Here is a 20922-nt window from a genome sequence, read left to right as displayed (position 1 = left end):
GTCCTTCATAACAATCAATCAGTAAACAGTCTTGAGAAAAGTTGTTACTTTCACACAATTATTGCATCTGAGTGCATTATTTTGCACAGGTGTTCACGCGCCATGTTCACCTGCAGCTGCTCGGAGCAGCACACATGCACTGTACGTTATATAACAGTCATCTCACAGAAGGCCTGACGTGACCAGAACAGGCCTGCTGTCCTCCGGCAGATAAAGTTACACGCAGCTTGATTGCAATGAATCCAAGTTGTTTTTGGGAGGATGTGACTTCCAAGTTATGTAGGATAATAACAGGCTGTACAGGCTGTCTGTGGAAGATTCATGCGACCTACTTTTCAACATGTGTAGTGTAAGTGGAGCCAGGTTATGTGTTTTTTTTTTTTAGACAGATGCTTCATCACGTAGAAAACGTAGAACCTATTTTTCATCTCATAACTTCATGAGCTCCATTTACACCAGATTTTCCTTTTTAAAATGCTCAGAACTTCAGAGTTACAGATTTCCTAATTCCTGCCAGTCCTGTCCACTCTTGCAGCTACCGGTAAAACAGTGTGACCTCTCGACGACAGGTTTTTCCATGTCCTTTCTCGCGTGGTTATTATGTTTGGCTTTGAATGGCAGAACTTGGACATCAGTGCACAGTGTGTTCACACGCGCAGAAAGTCCAAAGACCTCCCAGCCAAAATCTGCACTCACCACTTCCCTGGCATGTAATGTTACATAAGGAGGTCACTGATCCAAGTACTGTATGTGCCTGTTCCCAGTTTGCAGTAGTGCAGTTTCCTAGCCGTGGTTCGTCTGTGGTCGGTAACTGTGTCACGGTTCCTGATTGTTGGGGGCAACGGAGTGTTACAGAGTTTTTAAATCAGCAGTGTGGGATTAAACAGCCATCCTACTGAAGTGTCCTTGAGCAAGACACAGGATTTCTGTCCCAGCAGCAGGTTTGTTTCAAGCCCCTCCCCATCCCGCTTTGTTTTTTTTGTTTTTTTTAGCAGTGCCAGCAGCAGGGGATGGCAGTTTTCTAGAGATTAATATCTCAACAATTATTTTCTGGAAATTCACATTAGATTTGTCAGGATGTTCATGGCCCCAGAGGATGAATCCCAGTGACTTTCTTCTTCTTGCGCCTCCACAACTTTGACTTTTGTGGCTCAGAGAGAAATATCTCGACAACGATCGGATTGCTCCCCATGAAGTTTTATTGTCACATTCACCTCGTTCCTCTTAACTTTCTGCTTTGTGTCACCATGTTTTTTTTTATTTAGTCCTGTACTTCAGTTTATTGCCAAACTTTGTTTTTGTGCTAATTAGCAAATGGCAGCATGTTAACATGCTGAACTATAATGGTAATTAAAATGAATATTACCTGCTATACATCAGTGTGTTAACATTGTCACTGTAACGTTGTGATGTTAGCATTTATAGAGCTGCTGTGGCTGTAGACTCTTGGTCCTCTTTACATAATTAGCTTGATTTAATTTTATGCTCACATACAGTATTAGATCACATAAGGTATTTTGTATAAGAGAACTTACACTATGATAGAGTCTAAAAAGGAAAACATTTAATATTTTCTATTTCTGTTTTTGAAAACAAAATGGATTTTTTTACAGTGAGGTTCTCTGATTGTTGTTGTCGTTTGTGAAGACAGAAAAACACCATTTGTTGAACAAGCAAACGGTGTTTTTATGTTTAGTAGCAGAAATAATGTGACATGGTTGTATCACCACAGAAAGTCCATAGTAACTTTTTTAACCATCTTGCTGAACCTTCCCTAACCTTTGGTAGACTACAACAGTTTTGTCTGGACCGAGTGTCAATGTGACGTCACCCATCGGTTTGTGAGCTGCTGTTTTGAAGCCTCGAGTTTATAATTTGTCCGTCGCCATCTTGAAGAAACCATATTTGGAGGAGAAGGTGGAGCTGAGGAGGAGAGGGGTAGAGCTGACCTGCTCTGTCCTCTAGGTCACTGTGTGTGGTACAGTCTGTCAATCACACAGTAAAATGCATCCCCTGCTTTATGGTCTATTTTCCTCTAAATGGACCATAATTTAAAAAATGAACATCATGTTGTATTGAAGAAGACTTGAAACTAGAGACTGAGACATAAACTCATCAGGAAAACCTTTACTGAGGGAATAAATCAGTGAGAAGTAGAGATACTTTCACATAGACTTCAGTACAATCAGACTTCTTTTTACAACCAGTGGAGTCGCCCCCTGATGGTCATTAGATAGAATGCAGGTTTGAAGCTCTTCAACATTGGCTTCACTTCTCAGACCCGGAGTCTGTGTCTGTTTTTATAAACAGTATATGGTCTTGACGAGGATCAGCGCTGTAGCAGCGATTGCCAGCATATGGTCTGGGGCCCTTTTCATCATCCTAGAGCTGATTTGAAGTAGCTTTTATTTCACTCGCTTGAACATGAGTGTAGCAAAATGAGATGCAATGAGAGCCTGATGATTGTTCTGCTTGCCACCTTGCTGCCATCATCCCAACTACACTGTAGTATTCTGCAGGTTTACAGTTCTGTACTGAGCCATATCTGACAAATATTTCTCCTATGAGATTATTAACATAGAAAAAAAATCAGAAATCCATTTAAACAGGTCCTGTGGTTACACACACATCTGTGTTTTGGGAAAGCAGAACATCAGAGTTCACCAGGTCCTTGGTTGCTGGTTTTCAGCCAAGCAGCCGGTCCATGAAGTTTAGCTTGGTTGGATTTATGAGGCTTGTAAAACCACCATGTCGGACCAATAAGTCAACTTGGCCGGAGCTACCTGTTGTGTAATCCGCTGTGTAATGTTATGCAAGGTGTGATACTTCTGTGTGTTCAGCCTCAGTGCACATTATTAAAAGCTTTTTATTTTAGCCATAATTCTAGTTCATGTAGGTAGATGTCGGCCAAGGAAACATTTCGCTGACGTCAGTGAATTAATGTGATTCATACAATTTTTTCATAGAGAATCTTTCTGCCTTTGTAACTGTCTGAAACTTAAATAATGATCACGACTCTTGTATACATCACAGATTTATGGCGCTGTAAAACAAAAAAAGGAACAAAACTTTGCTTTTATCCAACCACAGCTGGTAATGAAGGACACAGTGCTAGCGTGTGGTTTCAGTTCCTGATTGTTTCACTCTGGTGCAGAGAAAAGCCTGTGAGTGATGTGAGTGTTATTTTGCCGCTGCTGAGAGACGCAGCTTTAAAAGCATCTTAGAAACTTCTGAGAGCTCTTCACCTCTCTCATTGTGTCTCTCTCTGGTACATTTCCCTCTGTCCATCTATTCTGCAGCTCTGCCTTTCATCTTCAGGTCACAGTGTTGGTTATGTCTCTTACTTTCTCACAGATGGCTTTTGAAATACTCCTGTAAAGTAAAAGCAAAACCCTGGAGGTGAACTTTACCTACAGCGCAGCAGGAACAAAAGAATCTGATGCATTTCCCTCCCTCAGGGAGAGAATACACAATCTATATGAATATGAGAGTTTGTTTGTTCACTACGTGGTTAATATTCACAGCAGAGTGATGTCCTGTGGCCTTTTCATCCGTCCCTTTGTGTGTCTGATTGTTGATGATTATCTTCACCTGATCAAAGATTAAAAATTGACCAGACTACCTCCTGTATTTTGGGAACCCCCCCCCCCCTCCCCGGTCCTTTGATAGTTTTTACCCTGCATTGAAAAAAAAAAGAAACGATGGATTCAGGCATCAACTTAGAAGGAATTCTTATTTCACTGTAGTTGTCCTGTAGAAATGTTCTCATATGTATGTTTTCACATACATGGAATTTGTGCTGGTGTTTGGTGCAAAACAGTAACATAAATAAACTTCGAGTAAAATTAAAGGTAATATCAAAAGTTAAAAATTTAAATGAAATATTTACAACAAAGATGTGGAATATTTACAATAATAATAAAGATGTGGGGAATGTAGTGCAAAAAATATAGAAAAATATATAAATATATACTGTATGAATATTTACACTGTGCAATGAAAATACGACTGACTCACATCTGCGCTGATATTCAAGACAACGTCACGACCTTGAGTCTGATGTTACTTCTATACAGCAGCTCTACGAGCACCATACCAACAGTCATAAATAACTGCTGATCATCATTTGTTTGTTTATTTCATCATTAAACACAAATAGTTCTGCAACTGGACTGGTGCTGGGCTGTTGCTAAGCAACACATAAACATTTTCCTAACCTTCTTGCTACGCTGTCGACACGTTACCTCACGCTGAGGTCGAGGTCGGCTGATGTCGCCCCTGGAGGTGGTCTTCTGAAGAACATACATAATTTAATTCAAATGTTAATTCTGGAAATATTTTCATCTTTGTGGTGCAGAGTTTGTTACAATCTAAGATAACGATTGTTAATGTAACGCTCATTAACAGTTAATATAACACCTGTAAACCTGAGTGATACATGTAGTTAAAAGGCCCAGCGCTGCTTTACTCTGTATCAGCACTCATGAAACACCTCTAGTCCAATCAAATTACTTGCTTACAGTTGTAGTAAATTTGTGTTTGAGCTGGTTATCATCTCATCACAAAGCTAAATAATGTAATTAAAAATGAAAATCAATTTATATTCAGCATCATGGAAGTTGATTATGACATGTTGATAATATTTTAGTGTGTGTGTGTGTGTGTGTGTGTGTGTGTGTTGTATTAATGATGCTCCTCTAGGTTAAGGTCAGATAAATGTTGGGGATTAAGGACTGTGAGGCTCCTGACAGGGAGGAGTCATTGAATTGATTTTGTCTGCACTTGTTGATTCATTGATTCGCTCTGATCTGTGCTCTGTGCGTCAGGTGTGTGCAGAGCGGCCATGCTGAGGTAGCAGCAGCCTGCAGGTCAGGATGTCGGATGAAGAAGAGAAACGGCTGAACAGGGGGAGGAGGGAGAAGGCGATCTGCTACGTCAGTGTTGAAGACGAAGACAATGATGGAGATGATGAAGATGAGGGGGTGCCTGGTGAGTCAGCTTTACCTTTAACATTTATCCTAGAAGCCAGAACCAGAGGCACTACATCTGAAAGGTGTACTGCAGCCAAGTGAGACACTGCAGAGCACAGATATGAACAATATGCACAAAAACCTACTAATTACATCCAAATAAAATACTGTGTAAATCAGTCGTAACATGAAACCTCCAGTACAAGTTCAAATCTGCATGTGTGTTGCAGTGTATTCAATTCATTTATTGCATTTTGTGTCATTTCTGAAATACTGTAATTTTGGAAAACAGTATATTTTTATATAATACATAATTATACTATTATACTATATTATAGGAAATGATTTATCATGTTTAAAAACCTAACATAACTTTGGCTCATCCAAATACACTGCCACATTTTTTGACCACTGGACCACACAGTGATGGAAGGGTAGACTGCTCCCTCTCCTTCCTGTGGTAATCATTAAATCGGCGCTATCCGTTAGCGTCTGCCAGATTTACAGCCTCTCGCTCCCACTGCCCCCTGCCCCCCCCACACAGAAGAGACTGCTACCAGACCACAAGGAGATGTTAACTGAATTTGATTTTAAAAAAGTATTAGATTACAATCGCTAAGTGTCAACAGAGGGAACCGAATCCGAATAAGCAAACAACTGAAATACAAAGGTTTGAGGCAGATGTTGACATCTGGCGAGCATGATAAAAATGAAGCGAGGACTCACTCCCACATAGTTTGGTTTACAGTTTTCTTTTTTCATTGTTTGCTTCTACTTCCAGAACAAGCTACAGTTTCTAATTTTCTCTATTTCTTCTTCTGCCAAGAGTCAGGTCGGCAAACTCTTGTGGGTGTTTTAGGTCGAAGCTGAAGACCCATCTTTGTTATTGCGCTTGAGTTATTATGCACACGTTTTGGTGTTTTTCTCATTTAATGTTGCTTTTTTCTGTTCTTTTAACCTTTTACTCTTTTGTGAAGCACTCTGTCACCTATGTTCTGAAAGGTACTTACTATTTGAAATTGAATTTGCGGACAAGGTTTTAAAGATGTTGCAGAACAAACTGATCCGGGAGCTGTGCCGTCCTCATGTGTGACCAGACTGACTTTCCTATGGCCTCGTGTCCTCCCTCGGGGAAACAAAACTTCTCTAAACTCTCTCGTCTCCTCCTCTCCTCATTTCTTCTGTTGCCAGTATGTGTTACATAACCCAGTGAATCACCCATTAGTTCTATTAGATGCTGCGTCGTTTGTGTTTGTGTGTGTGGGGAGATGTGTCTGTGTCAGTGTGTTTTTGTGTGGAGGAGGTAAGACTTAAACTTCAGTTGGAGAACTTAAATGACACCAGTCCTTTGATCTCATTTTGGAGAAAGAAAAAAATCCTGTGGTTTTTAGTATTTATTGTTTTTAGGATTTGAAATGAGAGATGGGGGTAGGAGGGGCGACATGACTGGAAAGCACCTTGTTAACTCCTTGTCTTGTATTTCATAAACTAAACATACTGTATTAACTTTTTCCTCATGCTTGGAATGATTTTTCAGTGGATTTGCAGAGGAATAAAAGTCCCAGCTTCTGAAATATTCAAGCGTCAATTAATAAGAGAGACAAAGAACGAGAGATTTAACCACAGGAACGAGAAATGTCCTTAAATCTGCTTCTTGCCTTTTCTTCAGCAGAGCTTGTGAGAGCTAACTTGAGTTTTAGATGTTGACATTTTGGGTTAGGGATAGGATTCAACATACACTTAAACTCAAGGATGAACTGATTAGAATTTGGTGGTGAGAGGTCAAAGGTCAAGGTCACTGTGACCGTCACAAACTCCTGGCCTTTAGTCAGTGAGTTAGTTCGTGACCATATTTCCTGCAACTTGACTGGTTGGCAGAGGCACACAACTGCAAGGTGCTAATTACATTTCTGTTTTTGTATGAACGAAATAAAATAAGATGCTTAACAGACAGATTTAACTGAGAGTGGCATCGTTCTTCGCAGCTTGTTCTGTGGAAGAAAGCAAATGAAGACCATCGCCCAGAATGTTGAACTGTTTCTTTAAAGGCAAGGAGCACCAAGACAATATGCAACTGCTGATCAATCACTTCTGTGTTGTTCAGCCACACATGACTATCAACAGCAGTGGATCCAGGCAGTCAAAGTCACAGTAATAACAGACACAGGAAACTAAAGCTGGGCTAAACTCGGAGTGCCCCATGTCTGTTTTTTAATGTGGTGATGATTTTGTCACTGACCTCATTTGCAGTTTGAGATGTTCTGTCTCCTTTGTACTGGCGGTCTATAAAGAAAATGCTTCTCGGCTACACAACTGCTCTTGATAAACTCATAAATAAATCCATCAATTAGCCAGTGCTTCCTGTGACATCACAGAAAGGGGAGTGGCCAAGCAAACCTCCTCACTCTCATCTCACACAGTCCCTCCCTCACATGTACACACACATACACACTTTGAGAGCCTGCATAGCCACCATTACAGTTACATGGCATCAAACAGGGTGCTACTGCTGTATTTAGGACAACATATACAGTGTGTGTGAGAGAGAGTGTGTGTGTGTGTGTGTGTGTGTGTGTGAGAGAGAGAGAGAGAGGGAGAGAGAGACATGATGATGAGTCATTAATCATTCAACAAAACTGGGTTCAGGTCCGCGTGCCTTCCTGCTTACTCGTCAGGCTTATAAAACATGTTTGCCACAACAGTTGTGCAACCCTTTGTATAACTGACCCAGCACAGCAGCTGGGTCATAGCAGATTAAAAAGTGTGTCATCGTAGAATAATTGTATTATTTTTAAGGTGAAATGTAGAGTTTTTTATCTTGTATATCATTAAAATCAAACAAGTTAGAAACCACATTGCTAGAGGATAATCTAACCTGCAGCAGTGATGAGAGGGCATGTATAGGAAGAGCCACACTGCCATTAACAGAAGGCACATTGTCCATCTGTAAAAAATGAAGGGTCATAAAATTTGCTATTTACACAGAGCACTTCTGACTTGGCACAAGATTTATCTGTGGAAATTTCCTCGACTGATCAGGACCGTGTGAAGGATAATGCATGGAGTCAGTCTGTAGGACAATCAATCCGTGCTCGCAAAACAACACACACAAAAAGATCAAACTTTTCCAAACACGAAAAGAGGCTTGATGAATGTTGGCAGCTCATTATTTGGCCAGATGAAACCAAAATAAATGTGTTTGGATCAGATGGGGTTCAGCATGTTCGGTGTGGACCTGGCCAGGACTACCACACGGGCTGCACTGTGACGACTGTGGGAATGTGCTGATATGGGGCTGCAAGAGTCCAAAAGGTGTGGAGGAGATAAGATTTATAGATGGCACCGGGAATACACGTTTATGTACAAATACTGAATCAAAAGATGACTCCCAGTCTCAAGAAGCTTGGCAGGAGAGGAATTTTCCAACATGGCAGTGATCCCAAACACACTGCTAAACTCACACAGGCACACCATGACCTGGCCAAGTATGTCACCATAGTTGAATCCAGTAGAACACTTCTGTTTTAAAGCAGAAGTTGGCGCAACAAAAACCCTCCAGAAAACAGCAGATTTGTGTTAGACTGGCTCCAAACATGCCCTGGACAATCGAATGTGTCATCAAAAGTAAAGGTATACATACAATATGTTAAAATAAAAGAATGGAACGTCACTCAAGACCCTTTTCCATTGGTCAAAAAACCCACTAAACCTGGCTTTTATCTGCAATGGAAAAAGGTACAATCAGCATTCACACCTGGGTCGAATGACTCTGCAGTAGACGCAGGTGTTTATCAGCTCTGACTCTGATCACACTCATTTTCCCCCCTTTTCCTGCTGTAACATCGTTCAGAGCACAGACTCTGTAGAGACCTGTCACCTGCCCAACACGGTGCTGTTAAACCAGAAACACTGCAGCTGCACTTCGCTCGAAGACGAAAGAGTGAGCGCAGCCCCGAAATAAGTTTTAAAAACAAACAATCACAGACGCTCTGACAGTTTTACAGGATTTTAACAGTTTTCACGCTGGCTAACACTGTTTCTGTCTGTTTGCTCTGTTAGTGCATGTGATGACATCGCTCCTTGCAGTCGTGTCCTCAGTTCGGACAGAAAGGCAAACTCGCCTGACAGTGGAAAAGGGGTCAATCCGCTTTTATTAGCGGGTTTTAAATGTGCTTATACTCACCAATTTTAGTGTAAAAAGGTTACAATGAAGGGTGCACTGACTTTTGTGCAGTTGGTTCCTAAATACAGTCCTTTCATTATATTATATTATTATTATTATTTTATTATTATATTATTATATTTTTCAAATTAATTGGCTTATTTCTTCTTTGGCCTTGGCTAAAAGGAAATAAAATTGTATTAAATAGATAGGATTTGTAATTGCTTAACATTCTAGTGACATAGAAAACACGTTTATTAAACAAAGCTGAGTACATCCGTGGTCAGAGTTAGATTACATGGTACAATTAACAAGCAAACTAACAAAAAATACACCAGTTTGACAGTTTCTTAAAGCTGATGTTTGGCTGCTGAATTTTAAATCTTGCAATCTTAAATGCATTTAAATAGAGGAAATTAAAAAAAAAAAAAAAAACATTTTCATTTTCATGCATTACTGAATTAACAGAAACTAGTTGGAAATACAACTCATGCTTTTGAATTTGCAGCTTTGCAGTAATGTAGAATATAGAATAGATAGAATCTCACTATTTTCTTAGTAAACTTTCCCTTGTTTTTTGCTTTTTGATAACTGTACCTTTAAAACTGAATTTATTTCTTTGCTTTACATGATTTAAATGGAATTTCAAATTGTGTTGCTCTGAACAACACTTTAAAAATTGCTGAGCAAAGTTGTTGCTGGAATATTTATCCACTTAGCTTCACTGCATGCTTCATGTTGGGCCCCTGAATACATGCAAAAGAAAAAAAAAACTCTGTACTTCAGTACTTCTGTACTGATTCCCAGCCCAGTTCAGGAGGAAGACTCTGTTCTTTCAGAGCACGCAGAGCTGAAAGTCAGTCATCTTGGCCAGTGATGGAAGCATTAAAAAGAAAAAACACATTTACATGTTTATCGTCCTCGCTCTGCCGGTCTATTTTGCTCTCGTGACATCATCACCCCCTGCCGTCTCCTGCGTCTATCCCACCGTTGCCATAACAACAGTCACCAGGACGCCAGCCCCCTCAGAGTTGTGACAGTTTCCTCCTCCAGGTTAAACATCCCCCCTTTTCTACTGTTTTCTCCCATTTGTTCTTCTCATCCACATCTCCCATTCTTTCCCACTTCTTTTTATTTTTTCTCTTCTTCTCTTTATACTTCTCTCTGTCCTCTTCTTCATTGACTTACCTTCATTCCTCTCCATTCATTGTGTCCTTTCAGTCCCTACATTTTTTATTTATATATCTCATTTTAACTCTGTACTGTAATGTTTATGTCCAAACATCTGTCAATTTACTTGATTTAAATGTTCCTGTAAATTACTTTCATATCTGCTTTGAGTTCTTTCAGTTTAATTTCTGTTCGTCACCTCCTCTGTCAACATTAGCGAGTATGTTTCAGCACCAAATACCATTTAGAGTCGAAAAGTACAATAGGAGAACAAAGAAAATCATGATAGTGAGTGGGAGTTTAATATTCATGTGACACAATCATCCTAAACAAAAATGTGTGACGTATGGATTAAATATTTATCAGGATTGACAAAAAAAGTTTATTTCCACCAAGAAAACCATAGTTTTGTGAAACATGTAAAAAACAAACAAATTGTAATAACATTATAACCAATTATTCTACATCTGTTTTCTGTCTGGTGCCTCATTCCAATTATAAATTCTCAGAAAAGGAGACTTTTTTATATATTTTTGCTTTGCTTTTTTTTCCAGTTGTAAAAGGTCAGGTTTCTGAAAGTTTGATAATTAGTAGTTTCTCATCATCACAGTTTTTGCACTGGAAAGGTTTGGGGTTGTCATGGTGACCACTGGCACCCCATTCAACACTCATACATACATCACACACACACACACAAACACACACACACACACACACACACACACACACACACACACACACACACACACACGTGGGAAGTGACACGTTCTGTTGCTAAGTGCAGGTGTTTTTAGAAAACGTGTTTGGAAAAGTCGTCACATAAGCTGGTGCCTCATGAAGGCAGTTTACTGTATGTGACGGTGATGGGAGCCTGGTGTGTATGTGTGTGTTTTAATGTTACTGCTTTCCCACCTGTTTTCTTTTTTTTTTCCGGAGTAATTTAGGGGGGAAAATTGCACAAAAAAGCTGATGCAATGGAAACGTTGGAGACTTTCCTTTTCCATAATAAACTGGAGATAGAGAGAGCAGGTAAACAGACAGGTACAGAGAGACATTTCTGTCTTGTCTTCTATGTATATTCACAGTTACATGGAAGAAATATATATGTTAAAATAACCTTTATAGGTTTGACTAATTATAACTGCAAATCAATGAACTGGACTTAGATTTAAAGGATTTTTGAATCAATTGCATCAATTAATATTATGATTATGATGTGCGATTTGTATAGCACTTCTCAGAACATTCAAGCAAGTGATAAAAAGACACAGGAATAAATTAACATGGCAGAAATCAGTAAAACAGATTTTAAATAATCTAGGCTAACTGATATAAATTAGTTTTAGTGAAAATAATGGCCACTAAAGAAATCTAAAAAGCCTTAAAACCAATCTTAAAAGAAATATGTAAGCAGTATATTGATGCTAAAAGTGGAGTGATATGTTCACTTTCCCTGGTTTTACTACTTTCACATCATTGTAGTCGTCCAGTCGTGAGGAAACAAAGTGTAACAACTTAATCTGCATCTTTAAAACTCAAAATCAGACAGTAAAACAAGATGAGAAGAGCTGATATGATTATTACATTGAGGCCAGGATCAAACAATGCACAGTTGTTGACTACAGGGAACAATCATGTCTGCCTATGGAAACATACAAGGAAAATAAGACTGGATCTAGAGTTGAACCTTGGGGCACTCGACATGTTAGCAGGGCTAAAGAGCCCAGAAACAAATACTGTCTATTGAAAACCACAGCAGGGCTGCATCAGATATACCTGCCCCCTCCTGAATACGTAGTTATTGATTTCATGATATAACATTAAGTATATTATGATAAAAGACCGGTCAGTGTTTTTTTAAATTTGTTTTAACAGAATTCAACATTAAGATCTTGGATGCAGGAGCCACAGAATCTGTGTCAAAATCACTTTTATTTAACAAACATCTGTTAAAAAAGCAGAAACACATTCTGAGTCTTAAGCAGGTGGGAAGGGCCACAATGGAAAACACCAACTGACCCAGAAAAATACAGGGAACACACACACACACACACACACACTCAGACTCAGCCCAGAAGAAACAATGTGTGTGTGTGTGTGTGTGTGTGTGTGTGTGAGAAGAAGCGAGGCCATTCTTCAAAGAGTGACATTGAGAAATGGACTTGGGGAGGTGGGACCAGTCTCCTAAAATAAAATCATCCTCTTCAGCTTCACAGTGCTGTTGGGATGCCTGTTCTGGGTCAGGTGTGTGTTTGTGTGTGTGTGTGTGTGTGTGTGTCCACTTTCTCACTGTGTACCTCAGGGTTCTTAGTGCATGCGTGGGTGTGTGCGAGTCTGTATGTGAACAGATTGAGGGGTGTGTGCTGCATGTTATTGGCGCTCTGCAGCTCAGATGATGCTGTCATAAGGTTTAATCACATCTTTCATAACACACACACACACACACATATACATACACACACACACACACACACATATACACACACACACACACACACATACATACATATGTACATAGACACACACTGACTCCAGAGAGCAGGAGAGTAATAGTCTGTTAATTAGCCTGTTGCTCCCCTGCCTGTGTGGAGGCGTGGGTAAGCACAGTACACTCTGAAGAAAAACAAGTAAACATGTTTCCTCCCACGAATGTTAAGACACCTGGTGGTGTAATCAAGATGCATCACCTTGCCAACTTCAGTCAAAATCAGACCGGTGCAACACCAGGTTGTTACTTTTGCAAGGGAGATTATTAATGTTATGCTTTTCACTTCCAGACAGAAATTAACAACAGTGGTGCCATTATGTTCTCAGCACATAATGTTTTTATTCAAGGATGTCCACAATGTTTTATTTAAGGGTGACAGCTTTGATTAAAACCTTGAGTTGAGCATGTGAAGTGAAAAGAGGTTGCTGGTGGAAATGTCACCCATCGCTGCAGCTCTGCAGAGCTTTTTAGCCTCCCATCAGCTTTCTCACCCGCCGTGTTTCCAGCAGCAGCAGCGGCTATTTCAGGAGAACGAGCTCAGGTAAACCAGAGAACGTTAGTGACTAGCTGGGGAACGTAGCGCAGCTCTTGGCAGCTAAAGAGCCAGATATTTTCCTCAGGAGTTAGTGGAGATGAGAGCTACAGCTGAACAGAGGAGGAATAGAGGAACAACTCCAGATGAATACTAATGTTTCTTTGTATCAGCTGGATGTGTAATTAGGTTTTTTTCTAACAGATTATGCACAACTTTTCCAACAACTTTTCCAAGGCACTAATCATTGGGTTGGTTTGTGAATGAAGTGCATGTCCAGTTTGTGTTCCTCTGCTGAGGCATTAAGGCCTGTTCTGAGCTGTGATGGAGCAGTAATTGAAAGGCAGTGGGTTTTGTAACCATGTCTCCTAGAAATAACGTGAAGTAAGCATTATTACGCTTTTTGTGGTTTAAATTCTTATGTTTAGAAGTTCACAGTGTCTGCAGGCGCCACTCGAACCCAATTACGACCCCCAGTTATGTTTAATTGTTCGGTGACTGTAGTAGTTAGGACACAGGACTTTCGCAGGACTGTTGTTTGTTTTTGCTGTGAAACATCAGTGTTTTATATTTATCCATGACTGTTCCTCAAAACACAATTTTTCCTAAACCTAACCAACCTGCGACCACCTGACAACGTTAACCGGTCTGGAACGCCTGCCGATTCGTGCCGTACCCGACGGTCAGGACGAGCCACCTGAAGTGGTTTGCGTTGGAGGGTTTGCTGCCTGGCGTTAAAGGGACATAAACACCCATTTATAGCGTCAGTGAATTATTAAGATGTACCACAATATAAATAACACTATAAAAGTAAGAAAAAACACTTGTATGTTGTATGTTGTATTTGTAGCATGTTGCCGTTTTTGCTTTTGTCGGGGGTCACGTCACAAGAATGGTTGTTTAGTAGGAAGCTGAGTACAACACTGAACTACAGGCTAGTTATGTGTTGTTACAATGGAAGTTTAAAGTTGTGATGAACTGGAAAGACCCACAAACTGAGTCAGAGACACAAATGTGTTTGGTTTTGAGCCAATGAGAGCGAAAACAGAGGTAAGACCCAACATTATGAGCCTGTAACCCAGAAAGTGTCGATTTCTGTATGAATGCCGGTCGTGCACATTCAAATGAATGAATGGAACCGGATACTCTCTTTTCTGAGGTAGTACTCATGTGAGTCTAATGTGATATTTAACGACCACACCTAGTGCCAAACGACCTGACAGCAACCCCAGAGACAAACGCAGAACCGCTCCCGGTGACGTCACACTCTGGCTGTGGTAAAAAAAAAAAAAAAAAAAAAGAATAACTGTTTCATTTTCCAGCAGAACCAGTTGAATTTCAGGTTTGATTGCAGGACCATAACTTGAACAACACACCTTGTTCTGTGCTTCATCTCTACTTTAACCAGTGTAACACTGAAGTTTCCTCTGAATATAAACCAGACAGCAATTATGTTGACACCAACAACTGTTTTGGTTTAGTAGTTTATGAGCATAGTGTCAGAATAAACTAAACAACAGTGTCAATTTACATTTTTAATGATGTTTAACTATGATTAATCATGTTTTTAGATAAAAAATAACCTGGAGAATCAGATTCAGTTAAGTTTGGTAGAACAACAGAAGCAAAGTCAAAACACATTTCATAACGTGCGCGTGTGTGTGTGTGTGTGTGTGTGTGTGTGTGTGTGTGTGTGACCTGATTAGGGGTTGCACAAAGTGAAGTGTAGGAGGTGATACAGTAACACCAGCTGGTCTACATACTGATACACTGGACTGCCAGATCCCGCTGTGTGTGTGTGTGTTTGTGTGTGTGTGTGTGTGTGTGTGTGTGAGAGAGAGAGAGACGGAGAAACAGATGAGGTTTTGTGTGCGAGCAGCCTTCAGATCAGGTAACACTCTGGCTCGTTGTCAAAGTGATTATGAGTCAGAATAACTCATCAGTAAAACCACCTGCCATCTCGTTCTGAATCGTGTGTGAGCCGTGGACTCAGAGCTGTTATCATCTGGACTCATCGCTTTCACAGTTTCAGCTCTCCCACTGTGGAGTCACACTCATGTCACTAACATGGGTTTATTTATACTCGGATGGTGACCGGCCCTTTTTAGCAGCGGTCAGGAACAGAGGATCCCCGTTAACCCACAGACTCATCAGATCAATCCTGGATCCAGTTTACATAGAGGTTAGATGAGGTCATACAATTATAATCACACGACATCCAATAATTTCACTAATATTAGCTATTTGATTAGATGAAGTCCCTGAAGCCTGTCTCTTTGTTGTCTTGCTTTGTGAACTTGTGTTTTCTGTTCACGATCATGTTTTTATGCAACACAATCCACATGAAATCCTTTTAAATCTATAGCTGTGTCAGCGCGTTGCTCCATCAGTTGGTTTCCTCAGGATGAGAAGAGTCGATCTTCAGGCAAAGATACAAAATCAATTTAGGTGCCATGTTGAAATATTTAATAATCAAGCTGTTTAAAAGCCATAATTTAAAAAAATAAAAATAAAAAAAAGGCCTTGCTGAATTTTTTCCTAAATTCACATCCTCGACAGGATTTTCTGGATCTGTGGGAAGTAGTATAAACTAGTTCAGGTTATTTTTTTCAAAACTTCAAGAGAAGAAAGAAAAGTACAACAGTGAATAAACACAATAAGAAGTAAAAAAAAAAAAAAAAAAAGTAAACACAGGGAGGTCAGCTGTTGAAATTGTAGTATGTCTCGTAAATGACACCAGTCACACTAGATTCCTCGCTTTTTAAAGACCAGGCACCAATTGTTTCTGTATGTTCAAGGTCAGGGATAAAATAGAAGAGGCTTAGAGCTCCTCACGTCTTGTATCATTATTACATTTATTCACATATTGCATCAAAACACTCAAACTGATCTCCAAACCAAATCAGATGAATAAGATAATTTAACAAGTCCTCTATTATCAATATCCAAAACCCACGTTTTTTGCCAAAAACTCACATCAGTGTCAGTTTTTGTGTCAGAAATCTGAGTCATGATTCAGTCAAACCTGAACACAGACATGATTAACACCACTGCAAATAAATGTCCATAAATCTGCTTAAAATCAGAGAATAAAGCAGCTCCTCAGTCAGTGGACTGAGGAGCTGCTTTATTCAGTGATGGTTGTCAGTGCATCCGATGGTACAGAACAAACAGGAAGATAAAACAGGTAAACTTCATTTTCTAAAATGTAAACAGACGTGGGCTTAACTCACTTAATCCACTGCAACAGGTTTCCTGTTTGTTGGGAAAGTTTAGTTTATATCTGTTGTGTTATCACTGCATGTCGCCTTCAGCACAGCTGATGTAAACAAACCTGACAGTGTAACTCATTTGACTGACAACTGACAAATAATGATCTGGTGTTGAAGGGGGGGTCTGGGGAGGGGGGGGTCTGTCTGTGTGTTTTTATTTAGTTGTATTTGGAGTAGGTTTACTGAAGCTGAAGTGAAGTTGTGTTGCTCAAGGTTGTGTTGCTTAAAGTCTGTACTACGCGTCCATGGTGTGTACAGATTATATTCTCTGAACCGTGGGTGAGCCACCTGTTGGAGACCCCTGCTCCAGGTACGAACATGACCCGGCAGCCACGCTGTGTAACACGTGCTGACCTTCAAGATTTATTTCAGTCTTGACCCTTGACAACAGCAGTTGAGGAAACGGTCTCGGCACAAGGTCCATTTAGTAGATGTTCCGGAGCTTTTGATCATCTTTATCAGCAGATGAACTCTGACCCTCAGAGTTTTTTGAAGCTTACATGCATGAGAAGTCCCTGAGAAACAAAAACAGCAGCTCCAGCACAGCTCTTAAAGTTTCTCAAGTGGATGACTCAAAGTGAATTATCTTCATCGTTGGTGAATGTGAACCCAGCACTAAAACGAACACAACACAAACGGCTGTGACTGAGGTCGGGTCCGGCTTTTAGTCATGGTTAAACTCATTATGAATAAGAAACACCCCCCTTGTCGTTCTGAGCTTCACACTTTCAGCCTCCTTATTCTTGCTGCCTCAGTCATGTGAAAGTTTGTAGTTTGGATGGATAATCACAACTCAAACTGTGTAACATCAATAACAGGTTTAATATTACGTTTCCCTCTGTAACAGAAACACTGTCCTGTAACCGACGAGCCCACAGGTCGTCTGTCGGCAGGTTATAATGACCCATAGTTAGGTTTTGTTGCTATTGCCATAAGCTGTAGCAGCTCAAACTGTGGTCAAGTGCATCCTGTTTGCTTTAACTGACAAGAACTTCCCTTTTTTCTCCAAAATTAGTGATTAGGATTTTTAAACGTGGATAAACCTGCTAATGAAAGCCGATTGACCCCGTTTCCACTGCCTCTCTGTTCGGACAGACCCAAACACAGAAGCAGCTGCCTTGGAAACTGGTAAAACAGGCCTGTCTCATCTCATCCTGAGGTTGGTGCTGCTGTGAAAGTGTGAGATGCTTTGATCGGTGACTGCGTGTTTTTAAAAGTATTTTGAAGCTGTGCTCACTCTTTCTTCCCCTTTCACAGCGTAGCCGGAGTGTTTCTGGTTCAACAGCACCGTGCAGGTGACAGGTCTGTTTTTTGACCAGTGGGGAAAGAGGCTTTGGAGTCCAGCTCTGGCAAATTGACAAAATGGGCCATTTTGAGTGCTTTTGCTTTTGATATTAAGTATATTTTAGTGCAAACGTGTTTGAGTGCAGGACTTTCACCTTTAAGCTGAGGTTTGTTACTCTAACTGAATAGAGGGTCTGAATTCTCCCTCCAGGCCTCGGCAAAGTGGTGCACTGAAATAAAAAAAAACACTGGGACTCAAAAAGCTGTAAACCCCCCCCCCCCCCCCCCCCCATCTCCCCCATTGGTCAATCTAGGTTATGTAAACAGTGAAATGCCAGCTTTCCTTCCTCACAGGAGGCGTGGCTGGATACCAGAACTGTGGTAGTGTGGCAAAGGTGAATGTGTGTGTGTGAGCACGTTTATATGTTGCTAGGCAGGCAGTCCTCCACTTCTCCTCCTCCTCGTCTCTCCTCCCCCACCTCACTGTTCCTCGCTCCACCACCCCTCCCCCAGGCTCAGTAGCTATGTGGGTTAGTGTATGTAGCCGTTTTAGACTGTGCTCTCACCTTCCTCCACTCTGTGTGTGTGTGTGTGTGTGTGTGTGTGTGTGTGTGAGATCTCACACCACCAACATGGCTTTGAAAGGGTCCTTGGGTTCAGAGGATTGTTTTGAAACAGCCCCTTCCCTCTTTTCTCTCTCATTGACTTCATCACTTCCATCTGTTCCACGCTTTCTGTCCTCAGATTACTTTTTCTTTCACAAACTATTTTCTTTTCCTGCCTTCATTTCTCGTTCTTACATGTTCATCACTTCTCTTTTTTTTTCTCTGCAGCTTTCATGTTTTTCTCTTTCCAGACCTCCGTCACAACACTTCTCTTTTCCTTCATCGTCTACTGTTTCTCGTCTCTATTAACCCCAGTGTTTTCATTTCTGTTGGAAATACACTCCATAAGACTCCACAGTTTGTCTTGTCATTCTCTCCATTGATGGTTTTTGTGTTTACGTGTTGCTGAAATTTACTGTCTGTGGCAATAAGAGCGTTAACAACGTGTTTATTGGTCTTTACGACGTGCGATACCGTCCTGTGAGGCCAGAGGAGAATTTTCCAACGTTGACCAGAAATAGATAGCACATGACTTTATTCATCTCCACCTTCTTTTTCCTCTTTTTTTAATTCTCCTCCTTGTTTTTTTTTAAATTATGTTCTTGATTTCTTTCCTTGTTCTCCACCTCTTTCTCTGCCTATTTTGATTACTTCATTCCCCCTATGAACAATCACAGCGAGGCCTAATTGCACAGCTTGTAATCACACTGTGGTTTGTCGTAACTGGCAAAAGTTATTGTTGCATATTAGCAATCAGGACATATCAGTTCATTGCAATTTAAGACCCCCAAAATGTGATAAAGTTGATTTTAATTTATTGGTTTTTGGCAAAATGTACATTCACTGCAGTCTGACAGTGAACCAAGTTTGCAAAATATCCAGATGTGGACAAAATAACAGGAACATCTTGCAGTATATAAAACAGCCTTAACAGAAGTTTACATATGACTCAGTCCGTCCAAACTAATGATAGTGATTAATGTTGAGATTCAGATTTTTGGTAACAAAAATTACAAAATATATATATATACTGACAAATCTTTTTCATCCTCATTCCCTTCGTTTTATCTTCATCATCTTACATTTCATGTCGTCATTCGTGACAGATTAAGTTTCATTCTGAACTCTAGTCATTGTTCAAACATCGTGATTTTCACAAGATTTCAGATAAATGACAACTAATCTCTCCTCCTCTTTTCTCTTCTTTATTCTCTCGCCCTCTTCCCCCAGTTGAACCCCATTACCCCTGTTACCTAAGGCAGCCTCTCTGGAGTGGGCGGGGCTTGCTGACATCACACTTGCTCCTGTGTCAGTTGGCTGGAGGGGGAGGGGGGAAGGAGAGTAAGGGAGGAGGAGGATGTAGACAGGAAAAGCAGCACAAGTGGTGGTGGTGGGGCGGTTTCCTACACACGACAGGCCAGGGCAGCTTTCAGCGACTCATTGTTTTGTAATTGTCCCAATGGCCTTCTGTCCTCACTGGAGCGCCGGTAAAGCTGCGAGACGAGGCTACAGCTAGATGTTAAGAGCCTCTCACACACACACACACACACATTCTCACACACTCACGCACACACACACACTTTGACATCGCTGGGTCCAGACAGGACAGTGTGGAAGTGTGTCAGCAGTATGAAGGACGAACACACAGCAGCTGGAGTAAGTTTCTAAGAGTGAAAGTGCTAAAGGAGGCGACATGGATCTCTCACCAGAGTAGGAGACAAAAAAAACCAAAAAACTTTGAACCACATGACATGGGTGAGTAGCAGGAATTTCTTTTGACTGACGAGCTGTAGTTGTTTCTTTTTCACACATCAATCAGTCTGTTTCTTCTAATCTCTCTGCCCGTCCTGTTTGTCTGCTGTATGTCTTTTTATCAGTGTATACATGCAGGCACAAAGGGAGGTGGGGGGGTTTCTATCACACTGACCTATATGTGCCGCAGTGCCAAGTCTTTGACCGGGCCACTCAAGCAGATCAGAGCTCAGAGGTTTCATAAGGCGCATTATGAAATAGATGCAGGAGTCGTCCTTGTTACCAAAAACAGGATCCTATTTTTAATTTCCATGGACTTCAGTGTTGATTTGTTTGGCTATGACTCTTTTTTCTCTGTGGTTAAATTGGCCACTTTCTGAAGCAGAAATTAGATTTGCTGTTCGTAGAAGAAGTCTGAATTTAGTTTAATCTCTCGCTCAAAATCAGTTTTTGCAAATAATAGTTGCCTCCAGTCTCAGGGTAATGAGCCATTTAATCAGGGTGAAGTGTGTCCTGTAAGTTTTTGTAACGGTGTTCCTTCAGGTCTGTGGAAAAAAAACTGTAACAAATTGGAATGATTAGCCTCAGAAGTTGGACAAATTTGCTTCTGGACACATTGTGCTTTCTATAAATGGATGGATTGCCACTTAGCAGAATGTAACTGCTTGTTCTACGGCATTCGTTTTA

At 40.6% G+C, this 20922-nt stretch overlaps 1 protein-coding gene across 3 annotated transcripts in view; it reads left to right on the top strand.

Annotated features, from left to right (window-relative positions):
* LOC139620090 (helicase ARIP4-like) overlaps positions 1 to 20922 on the top strand; it is an 80977-nt gene that overhangs the window by 20662 nt on the left and 39393 nt on the right. The window contains exons 1-2 of one of the 3 annotated variants that reach the window (XM_071475272.1): positions 825 to 941; positions 4827 to 4989. In XM_071475272.1, coding sequence (XP_071331373.1) covers positions 4875 to 4989 — 115 coding nt within the window. In that variant the 5' untranslated portion in view covers positions 825 to 941; positions 4827 to 4874. Of the gene's footprint in view, positions 1 to 824; positions 942 to 4826; positions 4990 to 19967; positions 20239 to 20922 lie in introns of those variants that run through there. The other 2 variants (XM_071475271.1, XM_071475274.1) reach the window with 2 other exon arrangements.

The sequence above is a fragment of the Trachinotus anak genome, unplaced genomic scaffold (genome assembly GCF_046630095.1).
Source record: "Trachinotus anak isolate AG129_WGS33_773 ecotype Australia unplaced genomic scaffold, CSIRO_AGI_Tana_v1 ptg000004l, whole genome shotgun sequence".
Classification (NCBI taxonomy): domain Eukaryota; kingdom Metazoa; phylum Chordata; class Actinopteri; order Carangiformes; family Carangidae; genus Trachinotus; species Trachinotus anak.
The sequence above is the reverse complement of the archived record's forward strand: the minus strand, read 5'-3'. Positions and strand labels throughout refer to the sequence as shown.